The 19012-nt window shown below is 47.1% G+C and overlaps 1 protein-coding gene across 2 annotated transcripts in view; it reads right to left on the bottom strand.

Annotated features, from left to right (window-relative positions):
* Positions 1 to 19012, bottom strand: part of SCFD2 (sec1 family domain containing 2) — a 315517-nt gene that overhangs the window by 19285 nt on the left and 277220 nt on the right. For both annotated transcript variants that reach the window (XM_023758303.1, XM_006093976.3), the window contains one exon: positions 9329 to 9463. In XM_023758303.1, coding sequence (XP_023614071.1) covers positions 9329 to 9463 — 135 coding nt within the window. The remainder of the gene's footprint in view (positions 1 to 9328; positions 9464 to 19012) is intronic.

Below are 19012 nucleotides of genomic sequence, written 5' to 3'. Positions count from 1 at the left end.
AGCGCTCTTCACCCCCACAGCGTACCCTCACAGCGCACTTCACCACACAACGTAGTTACTTCACCCACATGGCATACTTCACCCCCCACAGCGTACTTCAACCCCCCACAGCATACTTCACCCCTGCTGTGGGTGCTTCTGCAGGTCTTTCAAACATATGTGGACCGTCTCCCGATCCCCATGGTTAAGGGGCAGGCCACTGGCAGCCAGGAAATTACAGCGTGATCCCGCCCCTCAAACATGGTTGAATAATGGTCCAAGAATGGATCTCCGACCCAGGCGGGGCCAACTTTAGACCCTTCCTTGGGAATGGAGACTTAACCTAAGAAAGACAAGGCTGAATCAAAGCTTAGCCTGTAAGAACCAAAAGCTGTGGATTAGCTCTCCGGTCGTTCATTCAACTCATACTGAGTGAGCACCTGCCGCATGCCCGGCCTGTTCTCAGCGACTTCTGCAGGCTGGAGCACGGCTCAAAGGACCGCCTGGTTTCCCGGTGGCGGCCCAGTTCGCAGTCCCAGGCTTCCTGAGCCCACAGCATCGCTGCCCTTGGGTTCCCCCAGACATTCTTGGTCCTCACAGCAAACGATCCTTTCTCTGATTAATTAGTGCAATTTGTTGGCATTTTAATTGCAACTGAGAGAGTTTCAGCGCCCACCCCCTCTCCACCACCAGCTTCTCAGGCCCCTGAGCAGTTGTTCTGTTTCCTTGTGGCCCTTTCCTATTGCCCCCAAGGCAAGGACGCTCTCAGACCAGCTCAGATGAAGGGCCCAGAGGCAAGCCCTGAGTCCCCTTGGACTCTTTTTCAGAAATCTTTTAATTTTTTCCAACTAAGCATGGCCACATAAGAAATGGAACAACAAAACAAAAAACTTCTTAAAAACACACATAAAAAGAAATAAAGCGGCCTTATGCAATTTTCAGATAAAACCACCCTCCTCACGCCAAGTCCAGCGGAGGAAACATCTTGACAAATCATGTCCGTTAGTCAAAACAAGCTGGGGTCCAAACACATGGAGTAGATATAAAATATATTATTTTCAGGAGACTGAAACCCACACCACAAATTCCAGAAACGCATTTTAAAAGTGCTGCCCATTAGACACGCTAGTTTTAAATTAAATTAACGTTGTAGTGAGGGGGAAGGTATGCTTCGGTTTATTTATTAGATCACTATCGAGCTTTCCTGTAAGGAGATCAAGGTGCTCCGGGAACAAGCGTCCGTGGAGAAGACTGGCTGTTTGAAGAACGCCAGGCTCTGCCAGAGCGGCTTCTCTCCCGTTTGATTCCCCCTCTCCCTAGGGCACTGCCCTTTGAAGCCCGGCTTTCTGTGGCTAACCACAGTCCTTCTGGCCGAGGAGTGCTTTTGGCTGGCTTGAAACACGTTCTTAGAGATGCATGAAGAATGATCTCATGGGCATGCTCACTATTCTCCCCGTGTTACCTTACGGGGTCCATGCAGTGAGCTGGGGAGAGGAAGGTCCTGCAGCTCAGTTTCTTATCACTCCTCTGCCATGGTTTTCCCTCCCTCCCTCCCTTCCTTCCTCTTTCTTTCTTTTTGGAGATTATATTATTAAAAAAAAGATTATGAGCAAAGAGCATACAGGCCTTTCATTACCAAAGCCTTTTGGGACCCACCTTAAAACCAGGTCTGAAGTGTAAGTGAATTTTCCATCCTCTAGGCCAGTGAAGGCGAACCTATGACATGTGTGTCAGAGGTGACATGTGAACTCATTTTTTTGGTTGATTTTTCTTTGCTAAATGGCATTTAAATATATAAAATAAATATAAAAAATGTCTTTGTTTTCCTATGGTTGCAAATATCAAAAAATTTCTATATGTGACACGGCACCAGAGTTAAGTTAGGGTTTTTCAAAATGCTGACACGCCGAGCTCAAAAGGTTCGCCATCACTGCTCTAGGCTGTAGGGAAAACTCTGAGACTTCACCAAACACCTTCCTTGCCGAGCTGGACAAACGTCTATTTAGGTGGAGTATATACTGTATTTCCCAAAAGTGGCCACAAGAATATTTTCTGCTCCTCATGCTCTTGCTCTCTTCTCAAAGGAAAGAGTGTGTCCCTTCCCCTCGACCCTGCGTGGGCACTGGTGCCTGCCTGCACACATGGAGCGCTGCGGGGGAGATGCTGTGTGGCTTCTGAGGCTTCCCCCTGGCACGCTCTCTCAGGAGTCTGGCCTTGCTGGCCTCTAGTCCCTTGTCCTTGGAACACAGCTGCCATGCTGTGAGGGAGCTCAGGCCACGTGGGGAGGCCTGAGTGGGAGGAACTGAGTCCCTTAGCTGCCAGGCTGGGCTGGGCTACGCGCCCACAGTCAGCATCTACTTGTGAATGCGCCATCTTGGAGGCGAATCCCTCCCTGTTGAGCTCTGCCCAGAGTACAGCTTCATGAACAGAATAAATGATCAATATTATTTTAAGCCAATGTTTGGAGACGGCTTCTTATGCAGCAATAGATAACCAGAACAGGGGGGATGAAGGGCTTCCCTGGACAGTCTGATGTATACAGAAGCGCATGCTAAAGCAATACAAAGAGAGCGATTTTAGCAAGTTGCAGGATGATGCAAACAAGGCCTGACTTTAGTAAGGGCAGAATCCAGCTGCTCTGACTTCCCTCTCACGGAGGATTTACTTGATGCAGAAAATCTTAGATTCAAAGGCATTTTTCTTAACGTTCACTGGCTGCAGACATTTACATGATGAGATCGACGTCTGCGAGCCACTTCCCAGTGTCTGGGATGGAGGCCTCCAGTCCCCCACAGCGGGAGGCTGTGAGGAGGGCCGAGCACGTGCTCTCTCCCAGCACATGGAGACCATGCTTCCAGAGTGTTCCCGGCCGAGTCTGTGTCCTGAGTGGCCAGGGCCTGGCCCTGCTGGCCTCTATCCCCTTGAACCGTCTTGTCACGGTCCATGCACAGAAATTCACCAGCTCCCTACAGCTTCCCCAGGAGGCACAGGTTGTGTCCCCTGAGACTGGGGATACCAACAGGTTGGGCACATGGTGAAGAAGGGGGTCTGTCTGGAGAAACACATGGCGGCCTTATAAACATGGCTTCCACCGGCCCAACAAAAAGAACATTAGATTCCATGTCTCTCTGGCAACAGCACATCAATAGTGAAACCTGAAACTCTCGGGCATCTGTTCTCTGCTATTTAAGTCACTTGTCCACTCAGCAGTTAGTCTGTATGCACCGAATGCCTACGCACTGGCTCTGCACAGGGACACAAAGTTACTCAAGGCGGACTTTTCTCCGGAGTCACGGTCTGGCCAGATCACAAACTCGTAAAAATGGGAGTAGGAAATACTGAACCAGCACGTACTGCAGGCCAGGCACTGTCCTGAGTGCTCTGGGTGCATTAACTCATTTAAATCTCAGAACAACCTACACAGTGGGTACTATTATTATCCCCATTTCACAGATGAGGAAACGGAGGCCCAGAGAGGTTAAGTGATGCACCCACGTCACACAGCTAGTTCTAAGCCAGACAGTCTGCTCGGACGTGTGACCACTGCTCTCTATTGCCTCCTGTAAACAGACATAAGCGGTAGAATAGAGTGACTGCTGTTAGGCAGCATATACTAGATGGCCTTCTATTATTTACAAAACCAGACGAAAACATTACAGACGTTAAATAGAAAAGAGGTCCCCAAATCTCCCCCCAGAAGACTCGTCCTGCTGCCTAACCACGTGAGGACATCTCTCCCCTCGACTCCTTGGAGCTCTCACACGACAAAACCAGCCCTTTGCTTCTCTCTGTTCCCTAGGGACAAAGAGGCTGGGAAAGGGGCCTGCAGCTGCGTGTGGACAGAGCGGAGACCGCAGGTTTCCTTGATGGAGGGGGAGTCAGGCGTCCGTCTCCCCCACGCACCTGGCAGCGCGGCGGTGAGTGGGAGCAAGTGGCCGCTGCCTCTCTGGGGTTACGCAAGGACAAGACAATGACCAGCTTCGTCTAGTTTAGCAGCTGGAAAGGAGGGTCAGGGATTCCTTTGAGGGTCACTGGAGTTGATTGATCTACCCCCTGTGAAGTTGTTGAAATATAGCTTTTGCTTAACACATTGTGGATGGATCACGAGAACTTGCCAGCTTTGTTTAGTTCCACTTCATATTACACAGTGTTTTACAAAGTACCATACTTTAAAAAGATATTAGCTTGTAAGAGCATGTATTAAATAACTCCAAAATGCAATGGGGATTTAATTTTAAAGTGTGCCTTTAACATTTATGTAAAACGTTTTTTGTACTCATTCAATAGAAACTTATCTGGCCACTGGGTAAAGCTAGCAATAAAACGACTTGTCTGCAATGTGTTAAGGGCAGAGAGTTGGAACAAGGAGCCAATGACTCTAACTGACCACTGGGGCCACCCTCCCGACCTTCAGCGAGTGCCTGCTGCGTGTAAAGCCATGAGGGCTGGGACCTACGTGCTGAGGATGCAGAAATAAATAGACCTAGAACAGCCCTCCATTCTCCCAGCCACAGCTTTCACGTTCTTTTGATTGTGGCCTATAGTGAGAGATACATTTAAATCATACGTGTGTGTATGCTCTGGGTTGTTCTGTTTTGCCTTGCTAGTCTGTTCCTTTTTTTTTTTTTTAAGTGATTACAATCCAATGAATTGATATCTTTTGTTGTTGTCAATCCTCACCCAAGGATATTTTTTCCATTGATTTTTAGAGAGTAGACGGGAGGGGGAGAGACACACAGAGAGAAACATTGATGTGGGGGACACATCGATTGGTTGCCTCCCCCATGTGCCCCAACCAGGACTGGGGATTGAGCCTGCAACTGAAATAGAACCCGAGACCCTTAAGTCCTCCGGCCGATGCTCTAACTACTGAGCCAAACTGGCTAGGGCCAATGAATTGATATCTTGATCCCTACTGTGCAGTGGATCAAGTTGTGCAGCTAGAAAACAATGGGAAAAGATACCCAACATGTCTCGTTATAAAACAGTGTATAAATGAAGCCACAGAGGTGTGTACAAAAGGTATGGAGCCCTGAAGAAGACAGGCGTTAGGGGCCTGGAAACCCTCTCCTATGCTCTTTCTGTTACCTGTTGTGGGGCACCTGCAGCTCACCTGTGGGAAAGTCCGCTGGCCCCATTTCCCAGCACATTTCTCACCAGCTTCTCAATGGCCTCAGCCACACCATCGTCTACAGATACTGCCCCTGGGTGACCTGAACTAACGTCATCTGTGACACCTGCGGGGAGTCCAGGGACAGGGTAGCCCAGCTCTAGAGCTCTCTGAAGTTCCCCGAGCACAAGGAACCCACAGGGATGCCTGCCTTTCATCTGACTCTGTCTTTTTCAGCCTCAGCTCCCATTCAGTGAGTCTTGAGTGGGGGATGGGGGAGTGTAGGCCCTGGAGGAAAAGAGTGGGCCAGCAAGTGGCAAGGAAGCAATGACTGTTGATACAGAGATGTGATGTGAAGAGGCAACTCAATGCCAAAACAGACTTCTCCTGGCAGAGGTTGGCTGGGTGGGGCTGCGCATGGCCAGTGAGCTGTGGGGCCGAGTCCTAGGGAAGCAGACAGGGTACCAGCAGATGCCCTGGAGACCTCCCTCGCACTGGCCACCTCGATGGCCAGTGCAGGCATGGGATTAATTCATGAGCTGCATGGACACGGGAGAGGGAAAATATCTGTGCTAACCAGTAATCATGAAGAAAAGAATTAATGACATATGAATATTTAACTTCCAAGAAGACGCCTGAAGCTTCCTGGAGCCAAAGCATGTGGTGAGGAGCATGGGCTTGGGGAGTAAGACTGGCCGGGCCAGGTCCTGGCGTCCCATCTCCTATGCGCTCTCCTGGGAACAACTGAGGACAGAGAAGTGTATGAGTTGGCGCCTACTGCTTAACCTTGCGGGGCTCAGTGTCCCCCCTGGTAAGCAGGGGTACCGACGGACCTACCTCCTCGGATTGCTGTGTGGTTCACATATGAGAATGGCTGACCCCAGGGTACAGGCTGCTGCATACCTTTGGGCGGTAAGTGAGAAACAGTGGAAAGCAGGGCCAGGGGGCTGGGAAGTAGCCATGGCCACATGGGATTCCGCCTGCCTCCTGCATCTCCTCCCCACTGGCCTCATCGCAGACACAGACACCCTCTCCCGAGGGCCTCACCTCCACCTCAGAGAGGAAGCCACAGTTTCTCAAAGCCCTGTTGGCTATTCCTCTCTACGTTTGTCCCAATTTTGTTGAAACCCTGAACACACGGGCCAGAGATAACTTTTCTTGTCAAGGTCCATGGAATGGTGGGAAGAGCTGGCCACCGACTGAACACTGGGACGGGAGGGCTCTTCGGCCAGCCCTCCCAGACTCTCCCACCCCCTGTAGGCAGATGAGGCGCCCCTGGCAACAGAGAGCCAGAGGTCCAGCAGCTGGGGGCTGGGGGCTGGGGGCTGGGGATGGATCCCGACAGCTGCTGGGAGAACACACATTCTTCTCCCTTAAACCCATGAGTTGGAAACCTCCTGTGAGATGGGTCTCGGTGTGCAGGAGCATTTCTTTATGACCCCAACTGTGGAGGCTTGAAGGGGAGGAGCACAGCGGTCTAGTGGGGCCCAGGAGGGTTCTGCCGTCTGCCTAAGCAAAGCCCACCCTGGGCCGTGAAGTGTCTGACCACAGGGAGAGCTGCAGAAACACTTGCAGTGCTTAACGGGGCGACTTTAAAATGTGGCATCTCATGGTTCACAAAACAGTGATGGAAACCACAAGTGGACAGTCCTCCCTACCTGGGCCTGCAGTGCAGCAAAGTCCCTGAGCACATTAAGGCACGGCAGAGCCCAGCAGCAAACATTTTGCCTTGATTTGCTGTTTAACCCTGTGTTTCTCAAACATACTTGGCCACCGGCCCTTTTGCTAAGGAACAAGTTCTTTCTGTGGGACATCGCTGGGCAAAGAGTGAGTCAGGGCCCCCTCCCATGCACACTGGCCTCTCCGCAAATGAGACACTTGTGGCGAGCAGGATGCAGGCGGTTCGAGCTCCCTGTGTGTCCTTGGCCAGGCCCTGAACGCAGCAGCCTGCCTGGGAAAGGACACACAGCCCCCGGGGCCAGCCTCAGACCTCAATGACCAGGGCCTGAAGGCCCATGCTGGTTACTGTAGTCTCACTTCAGGGTGAAGGCCAAGCCTCTGAGGGCGGAATAGGGTGCTCTGGCGGAGAAGGTCAGAGGCCATGTCTAGCCTGGAAGTTTCTGTGTGAATCAGCCGTCATGAAGGGCCACTGAACAACTCTGGGCTACCCTCAACACAGGAGCCCAACACAGGAGCCTCAGAACAGCTCTGGGAAGCTGATCTGTGCTGCATTATTTAAAACACACACACACACACACACACACACACACACACGCACAGACACACACAGACAGACAGACACACACACACACACACACACTTCACCAGCACTCATTGCAGCAGAAGTTAATGATCATTGGGAACAGCGGAAGGAGACCGGCCCATCCATCCTGGCTGTGAACTGCACGGTTTAGAGCAGGGGTGGGCAAACTTTTTGACTCGAGGGCCACAATGGGTTCTTAAACTGGACCGGAGGGCTGGAACAAAAGCATGGATGGAGTGTTTGTGTGAACTAATATAAATTCAAAGTAAACATCATTACATAAAAGGGTACGGTCTTTTTTTTTTTTTAGTTTTATTCATTTCAAATGGGCCGGATCCGGCCCGCGGGCCGTAGTTTGCCCATGGCTGGTTTAGAGTCTGACTGTCTGGCTTCTGTCCTCTGGCTTCGGGGTGGACCAGTTTTCCTGGCAGATGCATATATGAACTCTATGTAGATTAATTCATGATTTCAAAGATGCTTTGAAGCTGGCAAAACATTCAACAGAGTTATTCCAAGAGTTATTACAACTGAAATCCTGGCACAGACTGGAAGGTCAGCCTGTAATCTTGTTTAGATCCTTTTAAATTCAGAAACTTTACAGTGGGTTAAAAATAGATCGCATCTGTGTCCTTCTGCCCCTTTCATCCCCGCTGCAAAGGCTGTGCAGTGATTTTGACCTACCCTCGCTATTAGCCAGAGAAATCCTAGCACTTGGCAACTGGGACTCTGTGGAGCCCAAACAAGTCATTTTTAAATGCAGATTGACGCAGCCACTGTGGAAAGCAGTATGAAGTTACCTCAAAACATTGAAAAAGCCTTATGACCCAGCTATTCTACTTCTTGGAATATGTCCGAAGAAACCGAAACACTAATTCGAAAGCATATATGCACCACTGTGTTCACTGCAACGTTACTTACAACAGCCAAGACTTGGAAGCAGCCCCAGCTGGTTTGGCTCAGTGGGTAGAGTGTTGGCCCGCGGACTTAAGGGTCCTGGGTTCGATTCTGGTCAAGGGCATGTATGCTGGTTTCAGGTTCAATTCCTGGCCCTGGTCAGGGCATGAGAAGGCAACCAATCCATGTGTCTTTCTCACATCGATGTTTCCCTCTCTCTCTGTTTCTCTCCCTTCCTTCCACTCTCTCTAAAAATCAATGGAAAAATACCCTTGGGTGAGGATTAACAACAGCAACAACAACAAAAAACAACAAAAAAAGATTTGGAAGCAGCCCAAGTGCCCATCAGTAGATGAGTAAATAAGAAAGCTGTGGTCCATTTACACAATGGAATACTACTCAGTCATAAAAAAGAAGGTCTTACCTTTTGTGACAGCATGGATGGACCTAGAGTTATTATGCTATTGAAATAAGCCAGTCAGGGAAAGACAAACACCATATGATTTCACTTACATGTGAATCTAATGAACAAAATAAACTGACAAACAAAATATAAACAGACCCATAGATACAGAGAACAGACTGACTGACAACTGTCAGAGGAGATGGGGGTTGAAGGACTGGGTGAAAAAGGTGAAGAGATTTTAAAAAATGGGTTTTGGGGGTGATGCTCACCACATGACTGAGCAAAGTTGCTCATTATCCTGCATAATAAGTTCTAGAATTAATAACAGCAGACTGTCACTCATTAAGAACAGCAGAATAGTACATGGATTCGTGTGGCATGGAAATGTGGCCAGGCAAGGAGAAACATTTTCAACAGTGTTACCCTGCCCTGGAGGGCTGTGTCCTCACATATCGACCAGGAAAGATCCCAGTGCGTAGATCAAAAGAAACTGGAGGAGGCTGGAAGGGCAGGCTGCTCTTAACCAAAAGTTAAGTGAAGATTGCACCTGGTTTCAGAAGAGTCAAAACACTGCACGGTATCTTATATGGCACCCGACGGGTGAAGGGGGTGCCAGCATTTTCCTGCCGGCAAAGATAGCATTCCATTCAGGATGACCTCTCTGCGGCGGCTTTACCTTCATGAACATGCTAAATCCAGTCTTCAGGAGGTCGGTGAGGCCTGACGACATGTGCTCAATATCAACAGGATCTGGCCTTTCGGGATCAAATATTTCCTCCACAACCTGCTTCAGCAACGGCTTGTAGGATGCCTGGAAGGACAAAATATTGTGCTGTGAGCAACAGGGTTTGTCTGGAGAGAGGATGGTTTTATCTGCACCCAAGGAAACAAAACAAGGTTATTTTGATACTGAGCAAAGGCTATGAGTTTGTGTGTGAAAAGGCAATTATAACAACTTTGGATTTTTTGGTAAATGTTCACCCCAGTACCTCAGCACTAATTGTTGTTTCTCATATTCCTTATAGAAGCAAATCTCTCGTCCACAGAGCTATAATCACAGAATGGCTAGTTTTTCAATCAAGATTGAAAGCGATGATTTTATGTATGAAGTATACTGGAAAACAAAGTATTGTCATTTGGTATAGACATAAAGATGGTCTCCAGTTTTTCCTAAATATTGTTAGAACTATGCTCCTTCTGCTAGGAACTCAAATGTTTTCTCCCTTCCTTCCTTCCTTCCTTCCTTCCTTCCTTCCTTCCTTCCTTCCTTCCTTCCTTCCTTCCTTCCTTCCTTTCTTTTGTCTTTATTTTAGAGAGAGGAAGGGAGCAGAGAAGAGAGATAGAAACGTCAATTGGCTGCCTCCCGCGCACTCCCTACCTGGGATGGAGCCCACAACCCAGACATGTGTCCTGACTGGGAATAAAACGGGTGACCTCTTGGTTCATGGGTTGACGCTCACACCAGCGGGTGGAATGAATGTTTTCGTGCAATGTTTTGTTGCCGTCCAAGCCCAAGGCATTCCCTCCTTCCTCTACAGAGCTCAGCTCCAAGTAGGACTTGGACAGAGAAAGCAGCCAAGGTGCCAAAAAGGAATCCGACCAAGGCCAGGGCTGAAGAGAGGCAGGCCACGTGGTACTATAAACATTTCAGTAGAATTTAGTTGAACTTTTGATAAATAATGCTAAATGCTTTCCTTTTCTGTGACCTGAATAACCTACCCACACTTAGTAATACTTGGAGGCAGCTCCTCTAACTGAGCATGCTCCCCACCTCTTTCCTTGGTTCTCCTTACTACCAAGCTCCTCCTCTCTTCTCTTCCCTTCCCTTCCATCAGTGGATCACCGTCCTCCCAGTCCTGCGGCTGCCTCTGCTGCTCCAGTTCCACAAGGCACCCAAGTGTGAGCATAAAGGATAAAGGAAGGAGGAGTGACTTCCCTCAACGCATTCTCTCAATCTATTCTATCTTTACTGCGTCTGTAACAGGCTCAGAACAGCCAGGCTCCCACGGAGCACCGGTGAGATGTCTTGAACTCCTGTTTCTCTCTTCGCATGTGAGCTGCCTTTAGCAAGTGTCCAGGGTATTTGGTGCATTGACTTCATCTCTGGCCTCATCTTGCTTTTCTCACTGTCATTTATTTTTTACTCTTATTTTCCCTTTATCCCTATTTTCATACCTAAAATATCTTAAAAATAAAGCAGGGCATATACTATCAAGATCATAAACAATCATTTAGCCAGAATGCAACTGGTGCATTTGGCAGGGATAAGATGCAGGGAAAAATAGCAACTGCTCAGTTGAGGGTGTAGCCTTCTTATGTTTATTAGTCAAGTAGACCATTGCATGTCCAGAGATCTCACAGGTTAATGCTTTTGAAAGTAAAGCACTGGGCAGGAACATCGATAAGACAGAAATTCACACACACACACACACACACACACACACACACGTCAACCTTCCTCATAATAAAGCTATATCCAGAGAAATTTTAAAACTTTACCATACAGGCAAAAATCTATAGGTTTGAAAATACACTTTTGATGGGGCCATAATGAACTGAAACTCTCACATATGGCTGATGGAAGGGTACATTGCTACAATTAGTGTGGAAAGCCATTTGGCAATACCTATCAAAATTACAATTGCATTTGACCTAGCAATTCCACTTATAGGAATTTATCCTATAAATATGCTGATATATGTAAATGATGCTCATAAAGGGCTGTTTATTGTTTGTAATAGCAAAAGATTGGAAACAACTCAAGGGCCTATCATTAGGGAGCTGTTTAATAAATGGGATGCATCACAGGAGGGGACGCTATGAAAGTGAAGAGGGAAGTTCTCTGTTGACCGGGCAGAAAGGAAGGTGCAGAATAAAGTGTGGGTGAAAAAAGCAAGGTGAGAAACAGTGTATGGTGGGCTGGACTCATGTGAAATGTGTCATGTGTGTATTTGTTGGAATACAGAAAAAACAAACTCTGATGTGATATACAGAGACCACCATGAACGGTAATCATGGGACAGGGGACTGGAGAAGGGACAGAAGTGGGAGGGAACTTTTCAATGTATTGCTTTTTTAAATTTTAATCTTTTCAATGTATTGTGTTTTAAAAACACAGTAAAAACACCACTACAAACAGCAACAGTATTTTTTCACTTGATGAAAATGAACAGAGTGTGCATGGAAGAGAATAGAGTAAAAACACACCAAATGTTAATTAGGGCTAGCTCTAGGTTCTGGGAGTGGGGGATATTATTTTCTTCTTTTTTCAAAAATTTCCAAAATTAACAAGTATACTTCTAGAAGGATAATGTAATCTAATAAATACTTTCAATGTCAAGAAAAATAAAGGTCGTAGGATGACCTTTGAATTCTATAAATCCTCTTCCTTGAGTAAACCATCTTTAGAGTCCTATCATCTCAGCCTTTCTGGACATTTCATCTCTTAAACTTCAACACTCATCTCTTTAAACTGCTCCCAAGTTACATATTATGTAGGAGAGAGACCTCTAAATTTTTTATCAAAACAACTAAGCACAGCCCGGCCAGCATGGCTCAGTGGATGAGTGTTGACCTATGAACCAAGAGGTCACAGTTCGATTCCAGGTCCAGGCACATGTCCAGGTTGTGGGCTTGATCCCCAGTGGGGGGCATGCAGGAGGCAGCCGATCGGTGATTCTCTCTCATCATTGATGTTTCTATCTCTCCCTCCCTCTCCTTTCCTCTCTGACATCAATAAAAATATATTAAAAAACAACAACTAAGCACAGAACAATAAGTAACACTGTGCCTTTAATAAGCAAGATTTGGAAAAGACTCTCTCAGGTACAAAGTGGAACTTTTGTGACTTAGCCAACACCTTTCTTCGATTTTCTACTTTGGGTTTTAATGATGAGAACCTTTGGCTCCTTCCTCTCGGCCATGGAGCTCGGATTGCTTTGTGCTCCGAATCCTGTCACTGAAATCTGACTGGAACGGACCGCTTTGGCAGTGGCTTCTCAGAGGAGAAAGCTAGGATGGTCCTGGAATTTTCTACTCAGCCAGAAGCTACCCGCTTCTGAGAAAGGACCACAGCGAGGTGGTGAGAGGGGACAGGATGTCTTCCTCAGCGCCCTGCTCAAAGTTTCCCTCGCATGCTAGAAAGGGCCAGAGGGGAGATGAGTCGTGTAGTTTGTCTCAACATTAACAGGGTTAACCATAGTAATTTAATTTTCCTAATCAAACATTCCCTGCCAGTTCACCTTTATTGGGGGGGGTGGGGAGGAGAGGAATTAAAGACACAGGCATTTTCATCCTTTCCCTGTCTTGCTGGTCATTAATCCCTTGCTTACACCACATCCAGTGTGTGTGGGCAGTAGGGGTCTGTGCCCGCCACAGTCACTCAGACACCAGGTTCCTCCACTCCCTCAGGCCCCGGGGCAGACTTCTGTGACCCCACCGCAGCCCTTGCAGCTCATCATCAGATGAGGAAAGATAGTACGAAGGGTTTGCAGAGAGATTTCATGGGCTCTGCCCAAAAGTGATCTGTATCACTCCCACCATAATTCATTGGCTCGAATTAGTCACAAACCTACATTTACCTGCAAGAGACTCTGGAAAATGTGGCCTCACTGTGCCAGGAGGAACAGAAGTGGCATTTGGGGTTCACATAAATTGTCTCTGCTGCACACATACTGTAAAGTCGGATTGAAACATGCATATAATTATTCCCTTTACAACTGACAAGTTGCATGTTGTAGGCAAAGTACTATTAAACCCTTTTCCCTTCTGCATAAGAATTTGACCTTTGGTTAACTTTTTAGCTGTTTCCCTGGAAACCTGATAAGGGAAGAATGTCAAACTCTAGCCAGGCAAGATTGCTTATGATAAAAGTGACCCCTGCTTGGTTAACTGCATCAGACTGGGAGGACTATAGATACTGGATAGAAGGCCAGACCTTGGGGCTTCTCTGAGTCTGATGACTCTTGCACGACTGGCATAACTGGGCACATCCCTTGGAGGGACGCTGGAAGCTACACTGTGCAGTTGTTCCAGAGAAATTGGCTCCTACGGGAGACAAGGGCTTTAAGGCAGGGAACTGCCCCCATCCCCACCCCCATGTGAGTCTAGTTCCTGCACTCTTGAGCTGTCACCTCGGGACCGAACTGAGTAGCGGTGGTCACAGGGACTAACTACTCTGGGGAAGGAAAATGTCCGCTGCTTCCCAGTGGCGAGCTGTGTTCCTGCCTTGGGCAGACTGGTGTCAAGTGGGGGCTATGACCACAGAGCCGACTTACCTGCCAGGCACACAACACAGAGCCTGCGTAGGACCCGGGAGACTTTTAGGGACCCATGAAAATGCAGTAATTTCTTTTAAAATTAGAAGAAAAAAAATACCTTTTAGGTCAAAGAAAATGTTTCGATATATACTATTTATATATTTGTCTCTACACCAATACAATGGCATAATAAAATTTTTGGTATTTTTTATTTTTATAGAGGAAGGAGGCCACCAACTCAAAGCTGCTTAGGGCCATGAAAATCATAATATCACCCTGTATGAGAGTGTCCTGAGGCTGCCTGAGGTTTGTTAGAGCCCACAGAGACCCCCGATAGGTATTACATATGAAATAATTACAGTTATAAAAAGTGATCTTACACCAGAAACTCTTTTTCTTTAAATGGCCAGTATCTCTTCTAGAACAAATTGGGCTTTTGAAAATGCCATATTTAATTAAATTATGAAAAATAAAATATTTATGTCTATGCCCATGGTTTTTCTTTTGTGACGGAGATAATGTGTGATTAGATCTAGAAGACTTTTATTGACCTGATTCTTGCTCTCGAAGAAAAGTATTGACATAGCAGGAGTTTCTGCCAGTATACACGTCAGAGTTAATTTTGAGAAACTAGTTTAACTCCAGTATCTTCTTGAATTTGGTGCACGTTAACGATGGCCCAGGATTAGTTTCCAAGAAAACCTGAGTTGTTGCCACAGCCACATCCCACCAGTCAGGGCTGCTGACCTTGCTTTGCCGGTTGGTGATGGTGCAGCGAGGGACTCAGTCCTGCTCCTGAAGATGCTTCTGCCTTTTCTGCCAAATTGACTCTCAACAACCCACTCCTCAGGGAAACATGTGGACACAATATTCATTCTGTTCCAATCCAAGACTGTTCAAAAAACATCTGTTCAAAACTGCTCTGGCTTTGACGATTCCATGGTTTATTTATTTTTAATTTTTGCTATACTAAGATATTTTCTCCTTTCATCTTCTTAAAGAAAATGGTTTGCTCATCCATTCATCATCCATCCATCCATCCATCCTTCCATCCATCCATCCTTCCATTCATCCATCCTTCAAAGTAGAAGCAGATTATGCACTTACAATTTTTTTGAGTGTAGTCCCTTCCATTTCAATTTGAGGACACCGCAGCCCAGAGCTATTAACTAGGGTGCGTGAGTTCACAGAGGCATTTAGAAGCAGCAAAGGACAGCCAGTTCCCCAGACCCCAGTTTAGTCCTGGCTCATGCTGATTCTTTCAGAGAGAACGCTGGCAGGTCTGGGTGAGGTGGGCAGAGTCAGGAGGAAGAACAGAGTGCAGCACTTGGAAAAGAGCACCTGGTGGCCAGGGCAGGGGTGTGACCGAGACGGGCCGACAGACTGTGCGGGGAGCCACATTCACCAGGCACAGGATGAAACAAGCCTCCTTGGGCACGGCTGCTTCGCGATGCCCTTGTTCAACATGCCAGAGGCACAGAAGATGGTACGCATCTGTGGAAAGTTTTCTCTGACACAGCACAGCACTGCGAAACCTCTGCCAAAGCAAGTCATGCAAGAGCCATACGGCATTTCTTTCCGAAAGGACTCGCCAGCTCCTGGCCCTGAGACATGCCTGCTACCCTCCTGCTGCCGCTACTGAGGAACTCAGCACATGGAGCCCTGGCACTGGGGAGGAGGTGGACCCTCCCGCTAAACTGGAACAGTTTGAAATGAAACACATAAGACTCGCTGCACAAGCAAAACTGGGGCTTAGGTTTCTAGTCAACAGTGTCGGCGAACAAACAGGACCTTTTCAGTCACACTGGTGTCAGCAATGAACCCTTATCACGCACAGCAGCCAGCAGGACAGTCGGCTCGAGGGTCACACTTTCTGTGTAGCCCATCTCCTTAGCAAAGGAAAAGACGAAATGCCACAAAAGAGGACAAAGAGAAGGCCTATTTTGTCCTTTACAGCAAATGCTTACATAGTGCTGTCTACTGGTATGTGTCAGCTCCTGTCCGGAGAGCTTTACGTGAATGAATTCACCTAATCCTTAGAGCATCTGTATAGGGAGCGACTGTTATTAGCTCCTTCCTGAAGAGGAGGAAGCGGGCACAGAGAGGGGAAGTAACTTGCCTAAGGTCACAGAGCTAGTAGGGGGGCAAAGGTGGGCTATGGATCCAAAAGCTCAGGGTCTCAGACTGTTCTGTTAACCCAGGGGTGGGCAAACTTTTTGACTCGAGGGCCACAATGGGTTCTTAAACTGGACCGGAGGGCCGGAACAAAAGCATGGATGGAGTGTTTGTGTGAACTAATATAAATTCAAAGTAAACATCATTACATAAAAGGGTATGGTCTTTTTTTTTTTTTAGTTTTATTCATTTCAAACGGGCCGGATCCGGCCCGCGGGCCGTAGTTTGCCCACGGCTGTGTTAACCTCTGTGCTAACCTCCCTCTCACTAACCATGGAGAACGTAAGAAGTACCGTCCATGCTGGATAAGACCCCCGTCCAGGATCCACCCACCCACTGGCCCACTGGGTGGCAAGCACTGAGCGCGGCTCTGCAGACAGCGTGGAGAGCAAGCACCGCGCTGCCTCCAGCTCTGGTGGTGTGCTCCTCCAGGCAGGCGCTTCCATGGCAGCCTCTCGGTCCCCCTCACCTCGTTTCTGGAAGCCCAGAGATTTTATGTACTTAATTCTTTGTATGAAATCAGTCTCCTTAAAACAACGAGAGGGATGTCTGCTTTCTGTATCTGAGCTGTGACTGACACTTTTTCCTAAATGGCTAAAGGACGAAGTTAAACCAGAGGTGCCTCTAGTGTAAACAAAAGAAACAGGAGTGTCTGAGAGGCAGCTTGTGCAGGCTGCCCTGGGAGGGAGGGGCTGGCAGGGGCCCGGAGATCCAGGGAGAGCCCGATCTGCAGTGCTGCTCAGAGCTGGACCGGAACCCAGGGCCAGACCAGGCCTAGAGCTCTCCCAGGTCTTTTGGGGATGCCTGGACATCTCAGCTAGCTAGACAGAAAGCAGACATTTTTCCTGGAGCCACAGGACTGAGGACCAGACTGGGAGGAGAAATGGACAGAAAGTTGTCCGGCCAAGATCTGTCTTTAAAACTAGACACAACTGGACTCTGATTCTGGTCTGAACATTTGTCCTTTTCTAATTACACGCACTTTGTGGCCCATCAAATCCGCTGATATGTAACAAAGATATGTGCATTGCATACAAGATGCACCCAACAAATACTTATTAAGCATCTATTATGTGCAAGATACCACTCTAGTCACTAAGGGTATGGTAGTGAACAAACCAGATCAAAATCTGTCTGTGAGTTAAAGCTTCTTTAAATCTGAAAAATATTAAAAAACCAAAATAGGTAAAATTTGCCCATAATCACATCAAAATAGTTTTCTCTAGATATGTAAATACAAAGTAAGAAGTCATAGGCCCTCCTTGTCCATCCAACCCTTCCCATCCCTCACAAAGTACCCAATATAAATCTTTCCAAAAAACTTAAAGACTGACTAAATACACATACCCATATACTTTTTATCATTATTTTTTTAACCAAAATAGAATGATGCTTTATGGAATGATCTACAACATGTATTTTTTTCACTTAATAGATCATGCACCTCTGTTTTAGTTAGAATTTTCTGAGAAGCAGGGCCTGAGACATGGGTTCAAATATAGTCTCTGCTCAGGACACTTAGATCCATCCTATTCATTTTCATGGTTGCACAGCATTCCACTGTCTCTACATCATTATTTATTTAATCCCCTTGAGGTATACACACACACATTGCTTGCCCTTTGTCCCCATGTTCCATTCACCGGGGAAAACTCATTTTCCAGGGCTCTGAGGTCTGGAGAAATGAGAGTGTTGGCAGCAGGGAGATGAAGTCTAGGAAGCTTATCATTGTTCTTACCATGCCCCGGATTTATATCGAATGCATAATTATGTGAAATTGGCCAAATCAGTCACCATGATGATCATAACAGTGAAAAGACCTCATTAATTTAGTGGTTTGTTTTCCCTTTTGCCAACTATAGTAGCTACTTACATCTTGACATTCTTTGGTCTAAATTTTATCATATTTCACCAGTTCTATCATGTCTTGTGGAACTAGTCTATACCATAGTATTTAAGATTGCTATTTTTAAAATATATTTTTATTGATTTCAGAGAAGAAGGAAGAGGGAGAGAGAGATAGAAACATCCATGTTGAAAGAGAATCATCGATTGGCTGCCTCCTGCAAGTCCCCCACTGGGGATCGAGCCCACAACCTGGGCATGTGCCCTTGACCGGAATCGAACCTGGGACCTTTCAGTTCACAGGCCGACGCTCTATCCACTGAGCAAAACTGGCTAGGACAAGATTGCTATTTCTTAATAGCAAAATGGCATATAATTAATTATCTGAGTGACTGCACCTGTATTTGTGGAAGAGATGTTTTAGATCACTGAATGAAGGGTGGGAACTTGGGTTTCTAAGTTGAGTGCCAGTTTCTAAGGTCTTTTATATCTTGATGGGTGATTTCAGATGTCCGTCAGCACCATCAATCAATATTTCTATAGCCTCCCTGAGAACCACAGTACAGTAAGGGAGGAGATTTTGTATTGGCGGCAAAGTCCTGGCATCTGGCCCTGGTCACCTGTGTGCCTGTGGCAGGTCCCTTGGCCTTCCTAGATAGGGATAATGATATGTCTCTGGCTTACTTGTCGTGAGACTGAAAGGAAACACGGAAGGCAGGAGTGCTCTTTCAGTGTCAGCTGCTCTGTGAACATAGGGGGGAGGAGTGTGGGTTTTGCTAGGCTGTAGTGGGTAACCTTTGCTCTCGTGTACATGCCTGCCTTAAAGCCAGCATCCTGAAGTTGTCAGTCTTCACTAACAAAACATTTAACTCTTAGCAAATAGAGTGGGTTTCAGTGAAGATTTCATGGGAGATGGAGGAGAAGGTTCCTTCACACACACAAGCAAAGCTCAGTGACCTGTTCCATCAGAGACACCTGCTCTTCCTTGAAAGCTCATTGTGACCACCAGGAGCCTGGCTTGTCTCCTTCCTCATCCAACAGAGACTGCCCCGCCCTCAGGGCTCCTGTCTCCCTTCACTCCC

This window comes from Myotis lucifugus, unplaced genomic scaffold (genome assembly GCF_000147115.1).
Source record: "Myotis lucifugus unplaced genomic scaffold, Myoluc2.0 scaffold_127, whole genome shotgun sequence".
NCBI lineage: Eukaryota > Metazoa > Chordata > Mammalia > Chiroptera > Vespertilionidae > Myotis > Myotis lucifugus.
This window is presented reverse-complemented; position numbering and strand designations above follow the sequence as displayed.